The sequence below is a fragment of the Oncorhynchus keta genome, chromosome 29, assembly GCF_023373465.1.
Source record: "Oncorhynchus keta strain PuntledgeMale-10-30-2019 chromosome 29, Oket_V2, whole genome shotgun sequence".
Classification (NCBI taxonomy): Eukaryota; Metazoa; Chordata; class Actinopteri; order Salmoniformes; family Salmonidae; genus Oncorhynchus; species Oncorhynchus keta.
Genome location: NC_068449.1, coordinates 4008299 through 4027766, shown reverse-complemented (window position 1 = coordinate 4027766; position 19468 = coordinate 4008299). Strand labels below are relative to the sequence as shown.

The window sequence follows — 19468 nt, the reverse complement described above, 5'->3', positions numbered from 1 at the left end:
GTAAGAGGCACATCCGTAGAGTACGACCCTACCTCACACAGTAAGAGGCACATCCGTAGAGTACAACCCTACCGCACACAGGAAGAGGCACATCCGTAGAGTACAACCCTACCTCACACAGGAAGAGGCACATCCGTAGAGTACAACCGTACCTCACACAGGAAGAGGCACATCAGTAGAGTACAACCCTACCTCACACAGGAAGAGGCACATCCGTAGAGTACAACCGTACCTCACACAGGAAGAGGCACATCAGTAGAGTACAACCGTACCTCACACAGGAAGAGGCACATCAGTAGAGTACAACCCTACCTCACACAGGAAGAGGCACATCTGTAGAGTACAACCGTACCTCACACAGGAAGAGGCACATCCATAGAGTAAAACCCTACCACAGACAGGAAGAGGCACATCAGTAGAGTACGACCCTACCTCACACAGGAAGAGGCACATCCGTAGAGTACAACCGTACCTCACACAGGAAGAGGCACATCCATAGAGTACAACCCTACCTCACACAGTAAGAGGCACATCCATAGAGTACGACCCTACCACAGACAGGAAGAGGCACATCAGTAGAGTACGACCCTACCACAGACAGGAAGAGGCACATCAGTAGAGTACGACCCTACCTCACACAGGAAGAGGCACATCCATAGAGTACAACCCTACCTCACACAGTAAGAGGCACATCCATAGAGTACGACCCTACCACAGACAGGAAGAGGCACATCAGTAGAGTACGACCCTACCACAGACAGGAAGAGGCACATCAGTAGAGTACGACCCTACCTCACACAGGAAGAGGCACATCCGTAGAGTACAACCGTACCTCACACAGGAAGAGGTACATCCATAGAGTACAACCCTACCTCACACAGGAAGAGGCACATCCGTAGAGTACAACCCTACCGCACACAGGAAGAGGCACATCCATAGAGTACAACCCTACCACAGACAGGAAGAGGCACATCAGTAGAGTACGACCCTACCTCACACAGGAAGAGGCACATCCGTAGAGTACAACCGTACCTCACACAGGAAGAGGCACATCCATAGAGTACAACCCTACCTCACACAGGAAGAGGCACATCCGTAGAGTACAACCCTACCGCACACAGGAAGAGGCACATCCATAGAGTACAACCCTACCACAGACAGGAAGAGGCACATCAGTAGAGTACGACCCTACCTCACACAGGAAGAGGCACATCCGTAGAGTACAACCGTACCTCACACAGGAAGAGGCACATCCATAGAGTACAACCCTACCACAGACAGGAAGAGGCACATCCATAGAGTACAACCCTACCTCACACAGTAAGAGGCACATCCATAGAGTACAACCCTACCTCACACAGTAAGAGGCACATCCGTAGAGTACAACCCTACCTCACACAGGAAGAGGCACATCCGTAGAGTACAACCCTACCTCACACAGTAAGAGGCACATCCGTAGAGTACAACCCTACCTCACACAGTAAGAGGCACATCCATAGAGTACGACCCTACCTCACACAGTAAGAGGCACATCCGTAGAGTACAACCCTACCTCACACAGTAAGAGGCACATCAGTAGAGTACGACCCTACCACACACAGTAAGAGGCACATCCATAGAGTACAACCCTACCTCACACAGTAAGAGGCACATATGTAGAGTACAACCCTACCTCACACAGGAAGAGGCACATCAGTAGAGTACAACCCTACCTCACACAGGAAGAGGCACATCCGTAGAGTACAACCCTACCTCATGTTCATGCTCTACAACATATGTAGAGTACAACCCTACCTCACACAGGAAGCAGCACAGGGCCTAATTGAGGCACTTGTCATCTCCCGTTTAGACTAGTGCAACTCGCTGTTGGCTGGGCTCCCCGGCTGTGCCATTAAACCCCCCCCTGCAACTTATCCAGAACGCTGCAGACCGCCTGGTGTTCAACCTTCCCAAATTTTCCCATGTCACCCTGCTCCTCCACACACTCCATCATGGTGTTTACCTACGGAGCAACAAGAGAAACTGCCCCTCCCTACCTTCAGGCTCTGCTCAAACCCTACACCTCAACCCGAGCACTCCGTTCTGCCAGCTCTGGTCTCCTGGACATCCCACAACTACGGGAGTGCAGCTCCCACTCAGCCCAGTCAAAGCTCCTCTCTGTCCTCTCTGTCTGTCCTTACTAAAATGTAAATGTAAGAAATTGTTACATATTTACATGTTTTACGTTTCTATTATTTCTCTCCACATTGTTGGAAAGGGCCCGTAAGTAAGCAGATAACTGTTAGTCTACACCTGTTGTTTACAGAGCATTTCACTGTTAGTCTACACCTGTTGTTTACCAAGCATTTCACTGTTAGTCTACACCTGTTGTTTACCAAGCATTTCACTGTTAAGTCTACACCTGTTGTTTACCAAGCATTTCACTGTTAGTCCACACCTGTTGTTTACCAAGCATTTCACTGTTAGTCTACACCTGTTGTTTACCAAGCATTTCACTGTTAAGTCTACACCTGTTGTTTACCAAGCATTTCACTGTTAGTCCACACCTGTTGTTTACCAAGCATTTCACTGTTAGTCTACACCTGTTGTTTACAGAGCTTTTCACTGTTAGTCTACACCTGTTGTCAACAAAGCATTTCACTGTTAGTCCCCACCTGTTGTTTACCAAGCATTTCACTGTTAGTCTACACCTGTTGTTTACAAAGCATTTCACTGTTAGTCTACACCTGTTGTTTACCAAGCATTTCACTGTTAGTCTACACCTGTTGTTTACAGAGCATTTCACTGGTAGTCTACACCTGTTGTTTACCAAGCATTTCACTGTTAGTCTACACCTGTTGTTTACAAAGCATTTCACTGTTAGTCTACACCTGTTGTTTACCAAGCATTTCACTGTTAGTCTACACCTGTTGTTTACAAAGCATTTCACTGTTAGTCTACACCTGTTGTTTACCAAGCATTTCACTGTTAGTCTACACCTGTTGTTTACAAAGCATTTCACTGTTAGTCTACACCTGTTGTTTACCAAGCATTTCACTGTTAGTCTACACCTGTTGTTTACAGAGCATTTCACTGTTAGTCTACACCTGTTGTTTACAAAGCATTTCACTGTTAGTCTACACCTGTTGTTTATGAAGCATTTCACTGTTAGTCCCCACCTGTTGTTTACAGAGCATTTCACTGTTAGTCTACACCTGTTGTTTACAAAGCATTTCACTGTTAGTCTACACCTGTTGTTTACCAAGCATTTCACTGTTAGTCTACATCTGTTGTTTACAAAGCATTTCCCTGTTAGTCCACACCTGTTGTTTACAGAGCATTTCACTGTTAGTCTACACCTGTTGTTTACAAGCATTTCACTGTTAGTCTACACCTGTTGTTTATGAAGCATTTCACTGTTAGTCTACACCTGTTGTTTACCAAGCATTTCACTGTTAGTCTACACCTGTTGTTTACAAAGCATTTCACTGTTAGTCTACACCTGTTGTTTACCAAGCATTTCACTGTTAGTCTACATCTGTTGTTTACCAAGCATTTCACTGTTAGTCTACACCTGTTGTTTACCAAGCATTTCACTGTTAGTCTACACCTGTTGTTTACCAAGCATTTCACTGTTAGTCTACACCTGTTGTTTACAAAGCATTTCACTGTTAGTCTACACCTGTTGTTTACAAGCATTTCACTGTTAGTCCACACCTGTTGTTTACAGAGCATTTCACTGTTAGTCTACACCTGTTGTTTACAGAGCATTTCACTGTTAGTCTACACCTGTTGTTTATGAAGCATTTCACTGTTAGTCTACACCTGTTGTTTACCAAGCATTTCACTGTTAGTCTACACCTGTTGTTTACCAAGCATTTCACTGTTAGTCTACACCTGTTGTTTACCAAGCATTTCACTGTTAGTCTACATCTGTTGTTTACCAAGCATTTCACTGTTAGTCTACACCTGTTGTTTACCAAGCATTTCACTGTTAGTCTACACCTGTTGTTTACCAAGCATTTCACTGTTAGTCTACATCTGTTGTTTACCAAGCATTTCACTGTTAGTCTACACCTGTTGTTTATGAAGCATTTCACTGTTAGTCCCCACCTTTTGTTTACCAAGCATTTCACTGTTAGTCTACACCTGTTGTTTACAAAGCATTTCACTGTTAGTCTACACCTGTTGTTTATGAAGCATTTCACTGTTAGTCCCCACCTGTTGTTTACCAAGCATTTCACTGTTAGTCTACACCTGTTGTTTACAAAGCATTTCACTGTTAGTCTACACCTGTTGTTTACCAAGCATTTCACTGTTAGTCTACACCTGTTGTTTACAGAGCATTTCACTGTTAGTCTACACCTGTTGTTTACAAAGCATTTCACTGTTAGTCTACACCTGTTGTTTATGAAGCATTTCACTGTTAGTCCCCACCTGTTGTTTACAGAGCATTTCACTGTTAGTCTACACCTGTTGTTTACAAAGCATTTCACTGTTAGTCTACACCTGTTGTTTACCAAGCATTTCACTGTTAGTCTACATCTGTTGTTTACAAAGCATTTCCCTGTTAGTCCACACCTGTTGTTTACAGAGCATTTCACTGTTAGTCTACACCTGTTGTTTACAGAGCATTTCACTGTTAGTCTACACCTGTTGTTTATGAAGCATTTCACTGTTAGTCTACACCTGTTGTTTACCAAGCATTTCACTGTTAGTCTACACCTGTTGTTTACCAAGCATTTCACTGTTAGTCTACACCTGTTGTTTACCAAGCATTTCACTGTTAGTCTACATCTGTTGTTTACCAAGCATTTCACTGTTAGTCTACACCTGTTGTTTACCAAGCATTTCACTGTTAGTCTACACCTGTTGTTTACCAAGCATTTCACTGTTAGTCTACACCTGTTGTTTACAAAGCATTTCACTGTTAGTCTACACCTGTTGTTTACCAAGCATTTCACTGTTAGTCCACACCTGTTGTTTACAGAGCATTTCACTGTTAGTCTACACCTGTTGTTTACAGAGCATTTCACTGTTAGTCTACACCTGTTGTTTATGAAGCATTTCACTGTTAGTCTACACCTGTTGTTTACCAAGCATTTCACTGTTAGTCTACACCTGTTGTTTACCAAGCATTTCACTGTTAGTCTACACCTGTTGTTTACCAAGCATTTCACTGTTAGTCTACATCTGTTGTTTACCAAGCATTTCACTGTTAGTCTACACCTGTTGTTTACCAAGCATTTCACTGTTAGTCTACACCTGTTGTTTACCAAGCATTTCACTGTTAGTCTACATCTGTTGTTTACCAAGCATTTCACTGTTAGTCTACACCTGTTGTTTATGAAGCATTTCACTGTTAGTCCCCACCTTTTGTTTACCAAGCATTTCACTGTTAGTCTACACCTGTTGTTTACAAAGCATTTCACTGTTAGTCTACACCTGTTGTTTATGAAGCATTTCACTGTTAGTCCCCACCTGTTGTTTACCAAGCATTTCACTGTTAGTCTACACCTGTTGTTTACAAAGCATTTCACTGTTAGTCTACACCTGTTGTTTATGAAGCATTTCACTGTTAGTCTACACCTGTTGTTTACAAAGCATTTCACTGTTAGTCTACACCTGTTGATTACCAAGCATTTCACTGTTAGTCCCCACCTGTTGTTTACAAAGCATTTCACTGTTAGTCTACACCTGTTGTTTACAGAGCATTTCACTGTTAGTCTACACCTGTTGTTTACCAAGCATTTCACTGTTAGTCCACACCTGTTGTTTGCAGAGCATTTCACTGTTAGTCTACACCTGTTGTTTACCAAGCATTTCACTGTTAGTCCCCACCTGTTGTTTACAAAGCATTTCACTGTTAGTCTACACCTGTTGTTTACAGAGCATTTCACTGTTAGTCTACACCTGTTGTTTACCAAGCATTTCCCTGTTAGTCCACACCTGTTGTTTACAGAGCATTTCACTGTTAGTCTACACCTGTTGTTTACAGAGCATTTCACTGTTAGTCTACACCTGTTGTTTACGAAGCATTTCACTGTTAGTCTACACCTGTTGTTTACCAAGCATTTCACTGTTAGTCTACACCTGTTGTTTACAAAGCATTTCACTGTTAGTCTACACCTGTTGTTTACAGAGCATATAACGCTGACCAGAATTAGCGTTTGGATATGTTTACCAAACGCACTAACAAAAGAAGGTATTTGGACATAAATAACGGACATTTTCGAACAAAACAAACATTTATTGTGGACCTGTGATTCCTGGAGTGCTTTCTGATGTAGATCATCAAAGGTAAGGGAATATTTATCATGTAATTTCTTGTTTATGTTGACGTCATCTTTGCGGCTGTGGTGTTTTTACTTTTGAGCGCCGTCTCAGATTATTGCATGCGTTTCTTTTTCCGTAAAGTTTTTTTGAAATCTGACACAGTGGTTGCATTAAGGAGAGGTATATATATAATTCCATGTGTATAACTATATTATCATCTACATTTATGATGAGTATTTCTGTTGAATGATGTGGCTATGCAAAATCACTTGATGTTTTTGGAACTAGTGAATCTAACGCGCCAATGTAAACTCTGATTTTTTTAAATATAAATATGAACTTTATCAAACAAAACATGAAGTGCTATGAGTGTCATCTGATGAAGATAATTGAAGGTTAGTGATTCATTTTCTTTATTTCTGTTTTTGTGAATGCTATATTTTGCTGGAAAATGGCTGTGCTTATTGTGGTTTGGTGGAGACCTAACAATCATTTGTAGTGCTTTCGCTGAAAAGCCTATTTGAAATCGGACACTTTGGTGGGATTAACAACGAGAATAGCTTTGAAATGATATCAGACACATGTATGTTTTAGGAATTGTAATTATGAGATTTCTGTGGTTTGAAATTTGGCGCCCTGTATTTTCACTGGTAGTTGTCATATCGATCCCGGTATCGGGATTGCAGCGTTAAGAATCCCTCCTGTTCTCCACTCATTACCTGTATTAACTGCACCTGTTTGAACTTGTTACCTGTATAAAAGACACCTGTCCACACACTCAATCAAACAGACTCCACCCTCTCCACAATGGCCAAGACCAGAGAGCTGTGTAAGGACATCAGGGTTAAAATTGTAGACCTGCACAAGGCTGGGATGGGCTACAGGACAATAGGCAAGCAGCTTGGTGAGAAGGCAACAATTGTTGGTGCAATTATTAGAAAATGGAAGAAGTTAAAGATGACGGTCAATCACTATCGGTCTGGGACTCCATGCAAGATCTCACCTCGTGGGGCATCAATGATCATGACGAAGGTGAGGGATCAGCCCAGAACTACACTGCAGGACCTGGTCAATGACCTGAGCTGGGACCACAGTCTCAAAGAAAACCATTAGTAACACACTGCGCCGTCATGGATTAAAATCCTGCAGCGCACGCAAGGTCCCCCTGCTCAAGCCAGCACATGTCCAGGCCGGTCTGAAGTTTGCCAATGACCATCTGGATGATCCATAGGAGGAATGGGAGAAGGTCATGTGGTCGGATGAGACAAAAATAGAGCTTTTTGGTCTAAATTCCACTCGCCGTGTTTGGAGGAAGAAAAAGGATGAGTACAACCCCAAGAACACCATCCCAACCGTGAAGCATGGAGGTGGAAACATCATTCTTTGGGGATGCTTTTCTGCAAAGAGGATAGGACGACTTCACTGTATTGAGGGGAGGATGGATGGGGCCATGTATCGCGAGATCTTGGCCAACCTCCTTCCCTCAGTAAGAGCATTGAAGATGGGTCGTGGCTGGGTCTTCCAGCATGACGACGACCCAAAACACACAGCCAGGGCAACTAAGGAGTGTCTCTGTAAGAAGCATCTCAAGGTCCTGGAGTGGCCTAGCCAGTCTCCAGACCTGAACCCAATAGAAAATCATTGGAGGGAGCTGAAAGTCCGTATTGTCCAGTGACAGCCCCGAAACCTGAAGGATCTGGAGAAGGTCTGTATGGAGGAGTGGACCAAAATCCCTGCTGTAGTGTGTGCAAACCTGGTCAAGAACTACAGGAAACGTATGATCTCTGTAATTGCAAACAAAGGTTTCTGTACCAAATATTAAGTTCTGCTTTTCTGATGTATCAAATACTTATGTCATACAATGAAATGCAAATTAATTACTTAAAAATAATACAATGTGATTTTCTGGATTTTTAGATTCTGTCTCTCACAGTTGAAGTGTACCTATGATAAAAATTACAGACCTCTACGTGCTTTGTAAGTAGGAAAACCTGCAAAACTGGCAGTGTATCAAATACTTGTTCTCCCATATATATATATATATGGATTTTTTGTGTGTGTGTGTATATACACACTATAGTATAATGAGAAGGATAGTACAGTAATGTCACTAACCCGTACAGTCATGCCCTCATGACAGCGGACTAGTTTAAAGTTCTTCCCCAGGTTAGCACTGTTGCTGGTGAAACACACTTTGATGATCTTAGTTGGACCGCCGTCCCCGGCAACCGTCGTCTGGGAAGTGTCCGAGGACTTTGATTGGCCATAGGTCTCCACACCCTTCCAAGACAATGTGCTGCTGTCACCTGACATCACAGCACACCCGGTCACCACGACACACACACACACACACACACACACTCACATGTACACACACTCACTCACAGCATCTCCACTTCACACCTGCAGAAAGGGAAAGAGAGAGGTCCATACGTTAGACTGGGAGAAACATCTAAGTGTGTTGTGGTTATGTCATCCCTGGAGCTTGCCACCATTTCCTAGTTTTCTAGTGTGTGTGTGTCACACAAGCTGAGCGTGTACACACACGTGAGGATGTAGCAACGCTTCCTGTGGGCGTGTACGCATAAAAGGCGTGGACTCCTACGGCACTCCTTAGTCAACACTAGAAACCACATCCTTGCCGACAACGGGGTGTACGCAACACGTGAGCAGGAATACACACACTCGCTAGCTGGGACAGGACCTAGAGGACATCCAATTATATACCAGGAACACACACACACACTCACTAGCTGGGACAGGACCTAGAGGACATCCAATTATATATGTATTCATTCATTTAGCACACGCTCTTATACAAAAGAAATGTACAGCCACACACACACATTTTCCCCCTTACGGGTGGTCCCGGGAATCGAACCCACTATTCTGGCATCGCAAGCTCTACCTACTAAGCTACAGAGGACCTCCAGCTGATTTGGAAACTCTGACTTCAGATAAAACATTCAGACCTAACAGACAAGCGGTGGTAAAGAACCACATGGACACCAAGAAAGAGGAAACAGAAGGAGGACAGGAAGAGGAAGTGACGGACACGAAAAAACCCTGTCTGCACTGCGGTACATTACCAAACATCACTACCCACAAACCATCACTTCCACCACTGTGAAGGGAAATGGGAACAGAGGGTTGTGTTTACCTCCAATCTGGGAAAAGATGGTTTGCATTGGAAATGTATTCAATTGAATCAGTAGATTTTAAATATATCTGCAGGCTACCTTAGTTACTATATGACAACATCACTGTGACCGTGGAAACATCAGAACTTCCAGATTAACGCCACAGGAAGTGTCACAGTGATGTCACCATTATACACTACCTGTGTCAGTCACTCTGTGTGTATACGTGTGTGTGTGTGTCACCTCCGCATACCATTGAGCACACCCCTAACATACCATTGAGCACACCCCTAACATACCATTGAGCACACCCCTAACATACCATTGAGCACACCCCTAACATACCATTGAGCACACCCCTAACTTTCAATAGTAATATAATTACTACTAATACATATACATTACCATCTCCTAGTCCAGGTGTTCCCAAACGTTGTCATCCCCCCCCTCCCCCCACGACACAAACTGTTCACACACCGATTGTTGGCGGAGAGAAAATGTTCGCAAGATTAAAGCTTATTTCCTGTAATTCTACACATTTTGTCATGGGGTAAAGAGAATTGTGAAGTTTAAAAAAACACATTTTCTTTGCACTTCTTACACATTTTGCCATGTCTAATGTGTATACATGTGATATTCGAGTGACTCAAACACTACAATAAAATCTATGTGTCTATCTATGACAAACGTTAGCTGACATGTGCTAGTTGATCTGGACATTTCTGACAAGTTATAAATGGCTCTCTAAGGTATAAATTCAGTGGTGGAAAAGGGACCCAATTATCATACTTGAGTAAAAGTAAAGATAACGTAATAGAAAATCACTCAAGTAAAAGTAGTACTTAGTACTAGTAAATTAGTACTTGAGCAAAAGTCTAAAAGTATTTGGTTTTAAATATACTTAAGTATCAAAAGAAAATGGAATTGCTAAAAAATACTTATTAAGTATCAAAAGTAAAAGTATAAATAATTTCAAATTCCTTAAATTACACTCAGACATAATTTACAAACAAAAGCATTTGTGTTTAGTGAGTTCGCCAGATCAGAGACAGCAGGGATGACCAGGGTTGTTCTCTTGATAAGTGTGTGAATTGGACCATTTTCCTGTCCTGCTAAGCATTTATTAAAATGTAACGAGTACTTTTGCATGTCAGGGAAAATGTACGGAGTAAAAAGTACATTATTATCTTTCTAAATGTAGCGAAGTAAAAGTAAAAGTTATCGAAAATATAAATACTAAAGTAAACTACAGATACCTTAAAGTACACCTTAAGTAGTTTTTGGGGTGAATTTTTACTTAAGTAATATATAATAATATAATAATATAATATAATAATATAATATATGCCATTTAGCAGACGCTTTTATCCAAAGCGACTTACAGTCATGTGTGCATACATTCTACGTATGGGTGGTCCCGGGAATTGAACCCACTACCCTGGCGTTACAAGCGCCATGCTCTACCAACTGAGCTACAGAAGGACCAAGTACTTTACACCACCGTATGCAATGACTGGCATGACAAGAGGAACTGATGATGTACTACCCAATATAGAAGTTGCACCTTCTGCATTCTACTACTAAAACTTACAAGAGTAAGTTGAAAGCAGAATTGAGTCTCTTAAAACGTATATATATTTCTTTTTTTTGGGGGGGGTAATAACCATCTATCTACCATGTTAACCCTCTAGGCTGCTATAATACACACATAAACTGCATAAACCTAAGATGGAAGAACATGAAAGACTTGGTTTTAACTTAATGCAGGACATGAAAAGTTAAAGTTACAGTAAAGTAGTCTGTAGGCTTTTTAACAGGAAGGATAACTTCTGATTGGCATCAAACATTTTGAAAATCGATATAATATACACATGAAACGCTATACATTGTAGCCGGAGCCAATATATTATTAAGAACGTAATATCGAGACCGTACTGTGACCGTGCGCAATATCATGACGGAAAGCACCCACCTGCTTAAAACCCGCGCTGTATCCTAACAGTCTGCCATGCATGCACCCGTTATTATGGCGGAGAGGAGATGACGGTGAAAGGATAATGCACAGCCTACAGGCCTTTCTCTCTCTGCTGTCTGTATTTGTGTTTGTGACTATTACAGCCGGTAGTGAAGAAATCTTCTGACACTTCTAAGCCACACCCAGGCTGCATTGTTACTTCCTGATTTTGGAACATATGACGACAGCACGCCCACATTGTATTAAAAATATAATTTAAAATTGTCTATGACGGGGTTGGAGGGGGGCAGGGATAGCATTAACATAGTCGCGGGTAGAGGAATTGTCCTTCAGGCAAGTCCTGTGTTCACAACAATGCAGGAGAGAAGTAACGTAAATGTACTAATGAACCTATTTTATATTAGACACACGAGTGCGCTATTTACTCACTTTTCAACTGTCGCATGTGCCCATATCATAATCACTGGTAATAGTGAGAGGTTAGCATGTATTGGGAGTATGATCTTTGACCCTCTGTAAATTTTGCACTCATCATTATTCACGATTCACTAAGGATGATCTGAACCATGGTAGCATCCACATTAATATGCGAAGTGTTTAGAAACATATTCTATTCTTATTTACATTAAAAAGTGACTCCAAAAAAAGACACAATACATTATTTACCACTCATTTCTATTGAGCACAAAATATTCTGAAACAGTAATTATTGCTCATATTTGTCAAGGATGTTAATAATTTAGGACCTTTACTGTATGTTGTGCCATCAGAAGTGCCAAAGTGATGCCATATGAGTTTTTTTCCCAATGTCCTCGAATGGAGGGTGTATTTTTACCTGCTGGACTTTAGGAACAAGACATCACATGTTCATGGGATCTAGGATCAGGGGTTAAGTTTCCTCTAGGTACAGATCTAGGATCAGGGGTTAAGTTTCCTCTAGGTACAGATTTAGGATCAGGGGTTAAGTTTCCTCTAGGTACAGATTTAGGATCAGGGGTTAAGTTTCCTCTAGGTACAGATTTAGGATCAGGGGTTAAGTTTCCTCTAGATACAGATCTAGGATCAGGGGTTAAGCTTCCTCTAGGTACAGATTTAGGATCAGGGGTTAAGTTTCCTCTAGGTACAGATTTAGGATCAGGGGTTAAGTTTCCTCTAGGTACAGATTTAGGATCAGGGGTTAAGCTTCCTCTAGGTACAGATTTAGGATCAGGGGTTAAGTTTCCTCTAGGTACAGATTTAGGATCAGGGGTTAAGTTTCCTCTAGGTACAGATTTAGGATCAGGGGTTAAGTTTCCTCTAGGTACAGATTTAGGATCAGGGGTTAAGCTTCCTCTAGGTACAGATTTAGGATCAGGGGTTAAGTTTCCTCTAGGTACAGATTTAGGATCAGGGGTTAAGTTTCCTCTAGGTACAGATTTAGGATCAGGGGTTAAGTTTCCTCTAGGTACAGATCTAGGATCAGGGGTTAAGTTTCCTCTAGGTACAGATCTAGGATCAGGGGTTAAGTTTCCTCTAGGTACAGATTTAGGATCAGGGGTTAAGTTTCCTCTAGGTACAGATTTAGGATCAGGGGTTAAGTTTCCTCTAGGTACAGATTTAGGATCAGGGGTTAAGTTTCCTCTAGGTACAGATTTAGGATCAGGGGTTAAGCTTCCTCTAGGTACAGATTTAGGATCAGGGGTTAAGTTTCCTCTAGGTACAGATTTAGGATCAGGGGTTAAGTTTCCTCTAGGTACAGATTTAGGATCAGGGGTTAAGTTTCCTCTAGGTACAGATCTAGGATCAGGGGTTAAGCTTCCTCTAGGTACAGATTTAGGATCAGGGGTTAAGTTTCCTCTAGGTACAGATTTAGGATCAGGGGTTAAGCTTCCTCTAGGTACAGATTTAGGATCAGGGGTTAAGTTTCCTCTAGGTACAGATTTAGGATCAGGGGTTAAGTTTCCTCTAGGTACAGATTTAGGATCAGGGGTTAAGTTTCCTCTAGATACAGATCTAGGATCCGGGGTTAAGCTTCCTCTAGGTACAGATTTAGGATCAGGGGTTAAGCTTCCTCTAGGTACAGATTTAGGATCAGGGGTTAAGCTTCCTCTAGGTACAGATTTAGGATCAGGGGTTAAGCTTCCTCTAGGTACAGATTTAGGATCAGGGGTTAAGTTTCCTCTAGGTACAGATTTAGGATCAGGGGTTAAGTTTCCTCTAGGTACAGATTTAGGATCAGGGGTTAAGTTTCCTCTAGGTACAGATTTAGGATCAGGGGTTAAGTTTCCTCTAGGTACAGATTTAGGATCAGGGGTTAAGTTTCCTCTAGGTACAGATTTAGGATCAGGGGTTAAGTTTCCTCTAGGTACAGATTTAGGATCAGGGGTTAAGTTTCCTCTAGGTACAGATTTAGGATCAGGGGTTAAGTTTCCTCTAGGTACAGATTTAGGATCAGGGGTTAAGTTTCCTCTAGGTACAGATTTAGGATCAGGGGTTAAATTTCCTCTATGTACAGATTTAGGATCAGGGGTTAAGTTTCCTCTAGGTACAGATCTAGGATCAGGGGTTAAGTTTCCTCTAGGTACAGATCTAGGATCAGGGGTTAAGTTTCCTCTAGGTACAGATTTAGGATCAGGGGTTAAGTTTCCTCTAGGTACAGATTTAGGATCAGTTTCCTTTCCCTCAATCCTAACATTGTCTAAGGTCAACCTCACCTGCGACTGGGAGCCTGCCGCTGTCCGCCAGTGGTACTTAAGTAAAAATACTTTAAAGTACTACTTAAAGTATTTTCTTGGGGTATCTGTACTTTACTATTTATATTTCTGACAACTTTCACTTTTACTTCACTACATTCCTAAAATAATGTACTTTTTATGCAATACATCCCTGACACTCATTGCATTTTGAATGCTTAGCAGGGCAGAAAAATGGTACGTTTCACACAGTTATCAAGAGAACATCCCTGGTCATCCCTACTGCCTCTGATCACTAAACATAAATGCTTCGTATGATGTCTGAGTTTTGGAGTGTGGCCCTGGCTGTATATTTCAGACCCCTTGACTTTTTCCACACTTTGTTACGTTACAGCTTTATTCTAAAATCTAATCGGGTTTTTTTCTTCATCAATCTACACATAATAATACCCCATAATGACAAAGCAAAAAACAGGTTTTTAGACATTTTTGCAAAACGTATTAAAAATTAACATTAAAATATCACATTTACTACCAGTCAAACGTTTGGACACACCTACTCAATCAAGGGGTTTTCTTTATTTGTACTATTTTCTACATTGTAGAATAATAGTGAAGACATCAAGACTATGAAATAACACATATGGAATCATGTAGTAACCCAAAAAAGTGTTAAACAAATAAAAATATATTTATATTTGAGATTCTTCAAAGTAGCCACGCTTTGCCTTCAGGACAGCTTTGCACACTCTTGGCATTCTCACAACCAGCTTCATAAGGAATGCTTTTCCAACAGTCTTGAAGGAGTTCCCACATATGCTGAGCACTTGTTGGCTGCTTTTCCTTCACTCTGCGGTCCAACTCATCCCATCTCAATTGGGTTGAGGTCAGGTGATTGTGGAGGCCAGGTCATCAGATGCAGCACTCCATCACTCTCCTTCTTGATCAAATAGCCCTTAAACAGCCTGGATGTGTGTTGGGTCATTGTCCTGTTGAAAAACAAATGATAGTCCCACTAAGCGCAAACCAGATTTGATTGCGTATCACTGCAAAATTATGTGGTAGCCATGCTGGTGTGCCTTGAATTCTAAATAAATCACTAACTGTGTCACCAGCAAAGCACTCCCACACCATGACACCTCTTCCTCCATGCTTCACGGTAGGAACAACACATGCGGAGCTCATCGGTTCACCTACTCTGCGTCTCACAAAGACACGGCGGTTGGAATCAAACCAAAAGATCAAAAGACAGATTTCCACCTGGTCTAATGTCCATTGCTCGCGTTTCTTGGTTTCTTTGCAGCAATTCAACCATGAAGGCCTGATTCACACAGTCTCCTCTGAACAGTTGATGTTGAGATGTGTCTGTTACTTGAACTCTGTGAAGCATTTATTTGGGCTGCAATTTCTGAGGCTGGTAACTCTAATGAACTTGTCCTCTGCAACAGAGGTAACTCTGGGTCTTCCTTTTCTGTGGCAGTCCTCATGAGAACCAGTTTCATCATAGCACTTGATGGTTTATTCGACTGAACTTGAAGAAAATGTCAAAGTTCTTGAACTTTTCTGGATTCACTGACCTTCATGTCCTAGGATGACAGCAGTGTGCACATAGCCTGTCTTCTCTTGAGAGCCATGTCTGCCTACGGTGGCCATTCTCAATAGCAAGGCTATGCTCACTGAGTCTGTACATAGTCAAAGCTTTCCTTAAGTTTGGGTCAGTCACAGTGATCAGGTATTCTGCCACTGTCTACTCTCTGTTTATGGCCAAAAAGCATTGTAACGTGTCTGCTGGGAGTCGGGAAGCAAGTACGGGGAGTGCAAATGTTATAATAGATAGAACATAGTACAAAACAAGAAACAGGAAAAGCAATCATACATGCAACAGAAACAGTGTCAATAATGCCTGAGCCCTGCACCAGGGCTGAAACTTAACCAGGACTGACCCTAAACTGATCCTAAACTCTACACCAGGACTGACCCTAAACTGATCCTAAACTCTACACCAGGACTGATCCTAAACCCTGCACCAGGACTGACCCTAAACCCTGCACCAGGACTGACCTTAAACCAGGACTGACTCTACACCAGGACTGACTCTACACCAGGACTGACTCTACACCATGACTGACTCTACACCAGGACTGACCTTAAACCAGGACTGACCCTAAACCAGGACTGACCTTAAACCAGGACTGACTCTACACCAGGACTGACACTAAACCAGGACTGACCCTAAACTGATCCTAAACCCTACACCAAGACTGATCCTAAACCCTACACCAAGACTGATCATAAACCCTACACCAAGACTGATTCTAAACCCTACACCAAGACTGATTCTAAACCCTGCACCAAGACTGATCCTAAACCCTACACCAAGACTGATTCTAAACCCTGCACCAAGACTGATCCTAAACCCTACACCAAGACTGATCCTAAACCCTACACCAAGACTGATCCTAAACCCTACACCAAGACTGATCCTAAACCCTACACCAGGACTGACCCTAAACTGATCCTAAACTCTACACCAGGACTGATCCTAAACCCTGCACCAGGACTGATCCTAAACCCTGCACCAGGACTGACCTTAAACCAGGACTGACTCTACACCAGGACAGACTCTACACCAGGACTGACCTTAAACCAGGACTGACCCTGCACCAGGACTGACCTTAAACCAGGACTGATTCTAAACCAGGACTGACCCTACACCAGGACTGATCCTAAACCCTACACCAAGACTGATCCTAAACCCTACACCAGGACTGATCCTAAACCCTACACCAGGACTGATCCTGAACCCTACACCAGGACTGATTCTAAACCCTGCACCAAGACTGATCCTAAACCCTACACCAGGACTGATCCTAAACCCTACACCAGGACTGATCCTAAACCCTACACCAGGACTGATCCTAAACCCTACACCAGGACTGATCCTAAACCCTACACCAGGACTGATCCTAAACCCTACACCAGGACTGATCCTAAACCCTACACCAGGACTGATCCTAAACCCTACACCAAGACTGATCCTAAACCCTACACCAGGACTGATCCTAAACCCTACACCAAGACTGATTCTAAACCCTACACCAAGACTAATTCTAAACCCTACACCAAGACTGATCCTAAACCCTACACCAAGACTGATCCTAAACCCTACACCAAGACTGATTCTAAACCCTACACCAAGACTGATCCTAAACCCTACACCAAGACTGATCCTAAACCCTACACCAAGACTGATTCTAAACCCTGCACCAAGACTGATCCTAAACCCTACACCAAGACTGATTCTAAACCCTACACAAAGACTAATTCTAAACCCTACACCAAGACTGATTCTAAACCCTGCACTAAGACTGATCCTAAACCCTACACCAAGACTGATTCTAAACCCTACACCAAGACTAATTCTAAACCCTACACCAGGACTGATCCTAAACCCTACACCAAGACTGATTCTAAACCCTACACCAAGACTGATTCTAAACCCTGCACCAAGACTGATCCTAAACCCTACACCAGGACTGATCCTAAACCCTACACCAGGACTGATCCTAAACCCTGCACCAAGACTGATTCTAAACCCTACACCAGGACTGATCCTAAACCCTGCACCAAGACTGATCCTAAACCCTACACCAAGACTGATCCTAAACCCTGCACCAAGACTGATCCTAAACTCTACAGCAGGACTGACCCTAAACTGATCCTAAACTCTACACCAGGACTGATCCTAAACCCTGCACCAGGACTGATCCTAAACCCTGCACCAGGACTGATCCTAAACCCTGCACCAGGACTGACCTTAAACCAGGACTGACTCTACACCAGGACAGACTCTACACCAGGACTGACCTTAAACCAGGACTGACCCTGCACCAGGACTGACCTTAAACCAGGACTGATTCTAAACCAGGACTGACCCTACACCAGGATTGATCCTAAACCCTACACCAAGACACTAAAAGGACTGATCCTAAACCCTACACCAGGACTGATCCTAAACCCTACACCAGGACTGATCCTAAAAACCCTACACCAAGACTGATCCTAAACCCTGCACCAAGACTGATTCTAAACCCTACACCAAGACTGATTCTAAACCCTACACCAAGACTGATTCTAAACCCTACACCAAGACTGATCCTAAACCCTACACCAAGACTGATCCTAAACCCTACACCAGGACTGATCCTAAACCCTACACCAAGACTGATCCTAAACCCTACACCAAGACTGATTCTAAACCCTACACCAAGACTGATTCTAAACCCTACACCAAGACTGATCCTAAACCCTACACCAAGACTGATTCTAAACCCTACACCAAGACTGATCCTAAACCCTACACCAGGACTGATCCTAAACCCTACACCAGGACTGATCCTAAACCCTACACCAAGACTGATTCTAAACCCTACACCAAGACTGATCCTAAACCCTACACCAAGACTGATCCTAAACCCTACACCAAGACTGATTCTAAACCCTGCACCAAGACTGATCCTAAACCCTACACCAAGACTGATTCTAAACCCTACACAAAGACTAATTCTAAACCCTACACCAAGACTGATTCTAAACCCTGCACCAAGACTGATCCTAAACCCTACACCAAGACTGATTCTAAACCCTACACCAAGACTAATTCTAAACCCTACACCAGGACTGATCCTAAACCCTACACCAAGACTGATTCTAAACCCTACACCAAGACTGATTCTAAACCCTGCACCAAGACTGATCCTAAACCCTACACCAGGACTGATCCTAAACCCTACATTAGGACTGATCCTAAACCCTGCACCAAGACTGATTCTAAACCCTACACCAGGACTGATCCTAAACCCTGCACCAAGACTGATCCTAAACCCTACACCAAGACTGATCCTAAACCCTGCACCAAGACTGATCCTAAACTCTACACCAGGACTGACCCTAAACTGATCCTAAACTCTACACCAGGACTGATCCTAAACCCTGCACCAGGACTGATCCTAAACCCTGCACCAGGACTGATCCTAAACCCTGCACCAGGACTGACCTTAAACCAGGACTGACTCTACACCAGGACAGACTCTACACCAGGACTGACCTTAAACCAGGACTGACCCTGCACCAGGACTGACCTTAAACCAGGACTGATTCTAAACCAGGACTGACCCTACACCAGGATTGATCCTAAACCCTACACAAGGACTGATCCTAAACCCTACACCAGGACTGATCCTAAACCCTACACCAGGACTGATCCTAAACCCTACACCAAGACTGATCCTAAACCCTGCACCAAGACTGATTCTAAACCCTACACCAAGACTGATTCTAAACCCTACACCAAGACTGATTCTAAACCCTACACCAAGACTGATCCTAAACCCTACACCAAGACTGATCCTAAACCCTACACCAGG

The 19468-nt window shown here is 42.8% G+C and overlaps 1 protein-coding gene, 1 long non-coding RNA gene and 1 pseudogene across 3 annotated transcripts in view; 1 reads left to right on the top strand and 2 right to left on the bottom strand.

The window, feature by feature from the left end:
* Window positions 1-11535, bottom strand: part of LOC118376395 (protein-tyrosine kinase 2-beta-like) — a 95655-nt pseudogene extending 84120 nt beyond the window's left edge. The window contains exons 1-2 of the transcript XR_008085896.1: window positions 11368-11535; window positions 8371-8658 (exon numbers count right to left, since the gene is read on the bottom strand). The product of XR_008085896.1 is annotated as a protein-tyrosine kinase 2-beta-like (transcript). The remainder of the gene's footprint in view (window positions 1-8370; window positions 8659-11367) is intronic.
* Window positions 2827-5015, bottom strand: LOC127913536 (uncharacterized). The gene is made up of 4 exons (XR_008085901.1): window positions 4669-5015; window positions 3805-4056; window positions 3554-3625; window positions 2827-3050 (listed from the first exon to the last, which is right to left on the bottom strand). It is a non-coding gene; the product is annotated as an uncharacterized LOC127913536 (long non-coding RNA).
* Window positions 11536-11868: 333 nt separating the features above from the next.
* LOC127913433 (uncharacterized) lies at window positions 11869-19114 on the top strand. The gene is made up of 3 exons (XM_052485378.1): window positions 11869-11885; window positions 16761-17844; window positions 18098-19114. The coding sequence occupies exons 1-3, from the start codon at window positions 11869-11871 to the stop codon at window positions 19112-19114; spliced, it is 2118 nt and encodes a 705-aa protein (XP_052341338.1).
* Window positions 19115-19468: the final 354 nt, after the last annotated feature.

Coding starts and splice junctions, on each gene's coding strand:
- LOC127913433 (XM_052485378.1), top strand. Junction 17,845..18,097: donor CAGGACTGATCCTAAACCCT/GCACCAGGACTG, acceptor CCCTACACCAAG/ACTGATCCTAAACCCTGCAC.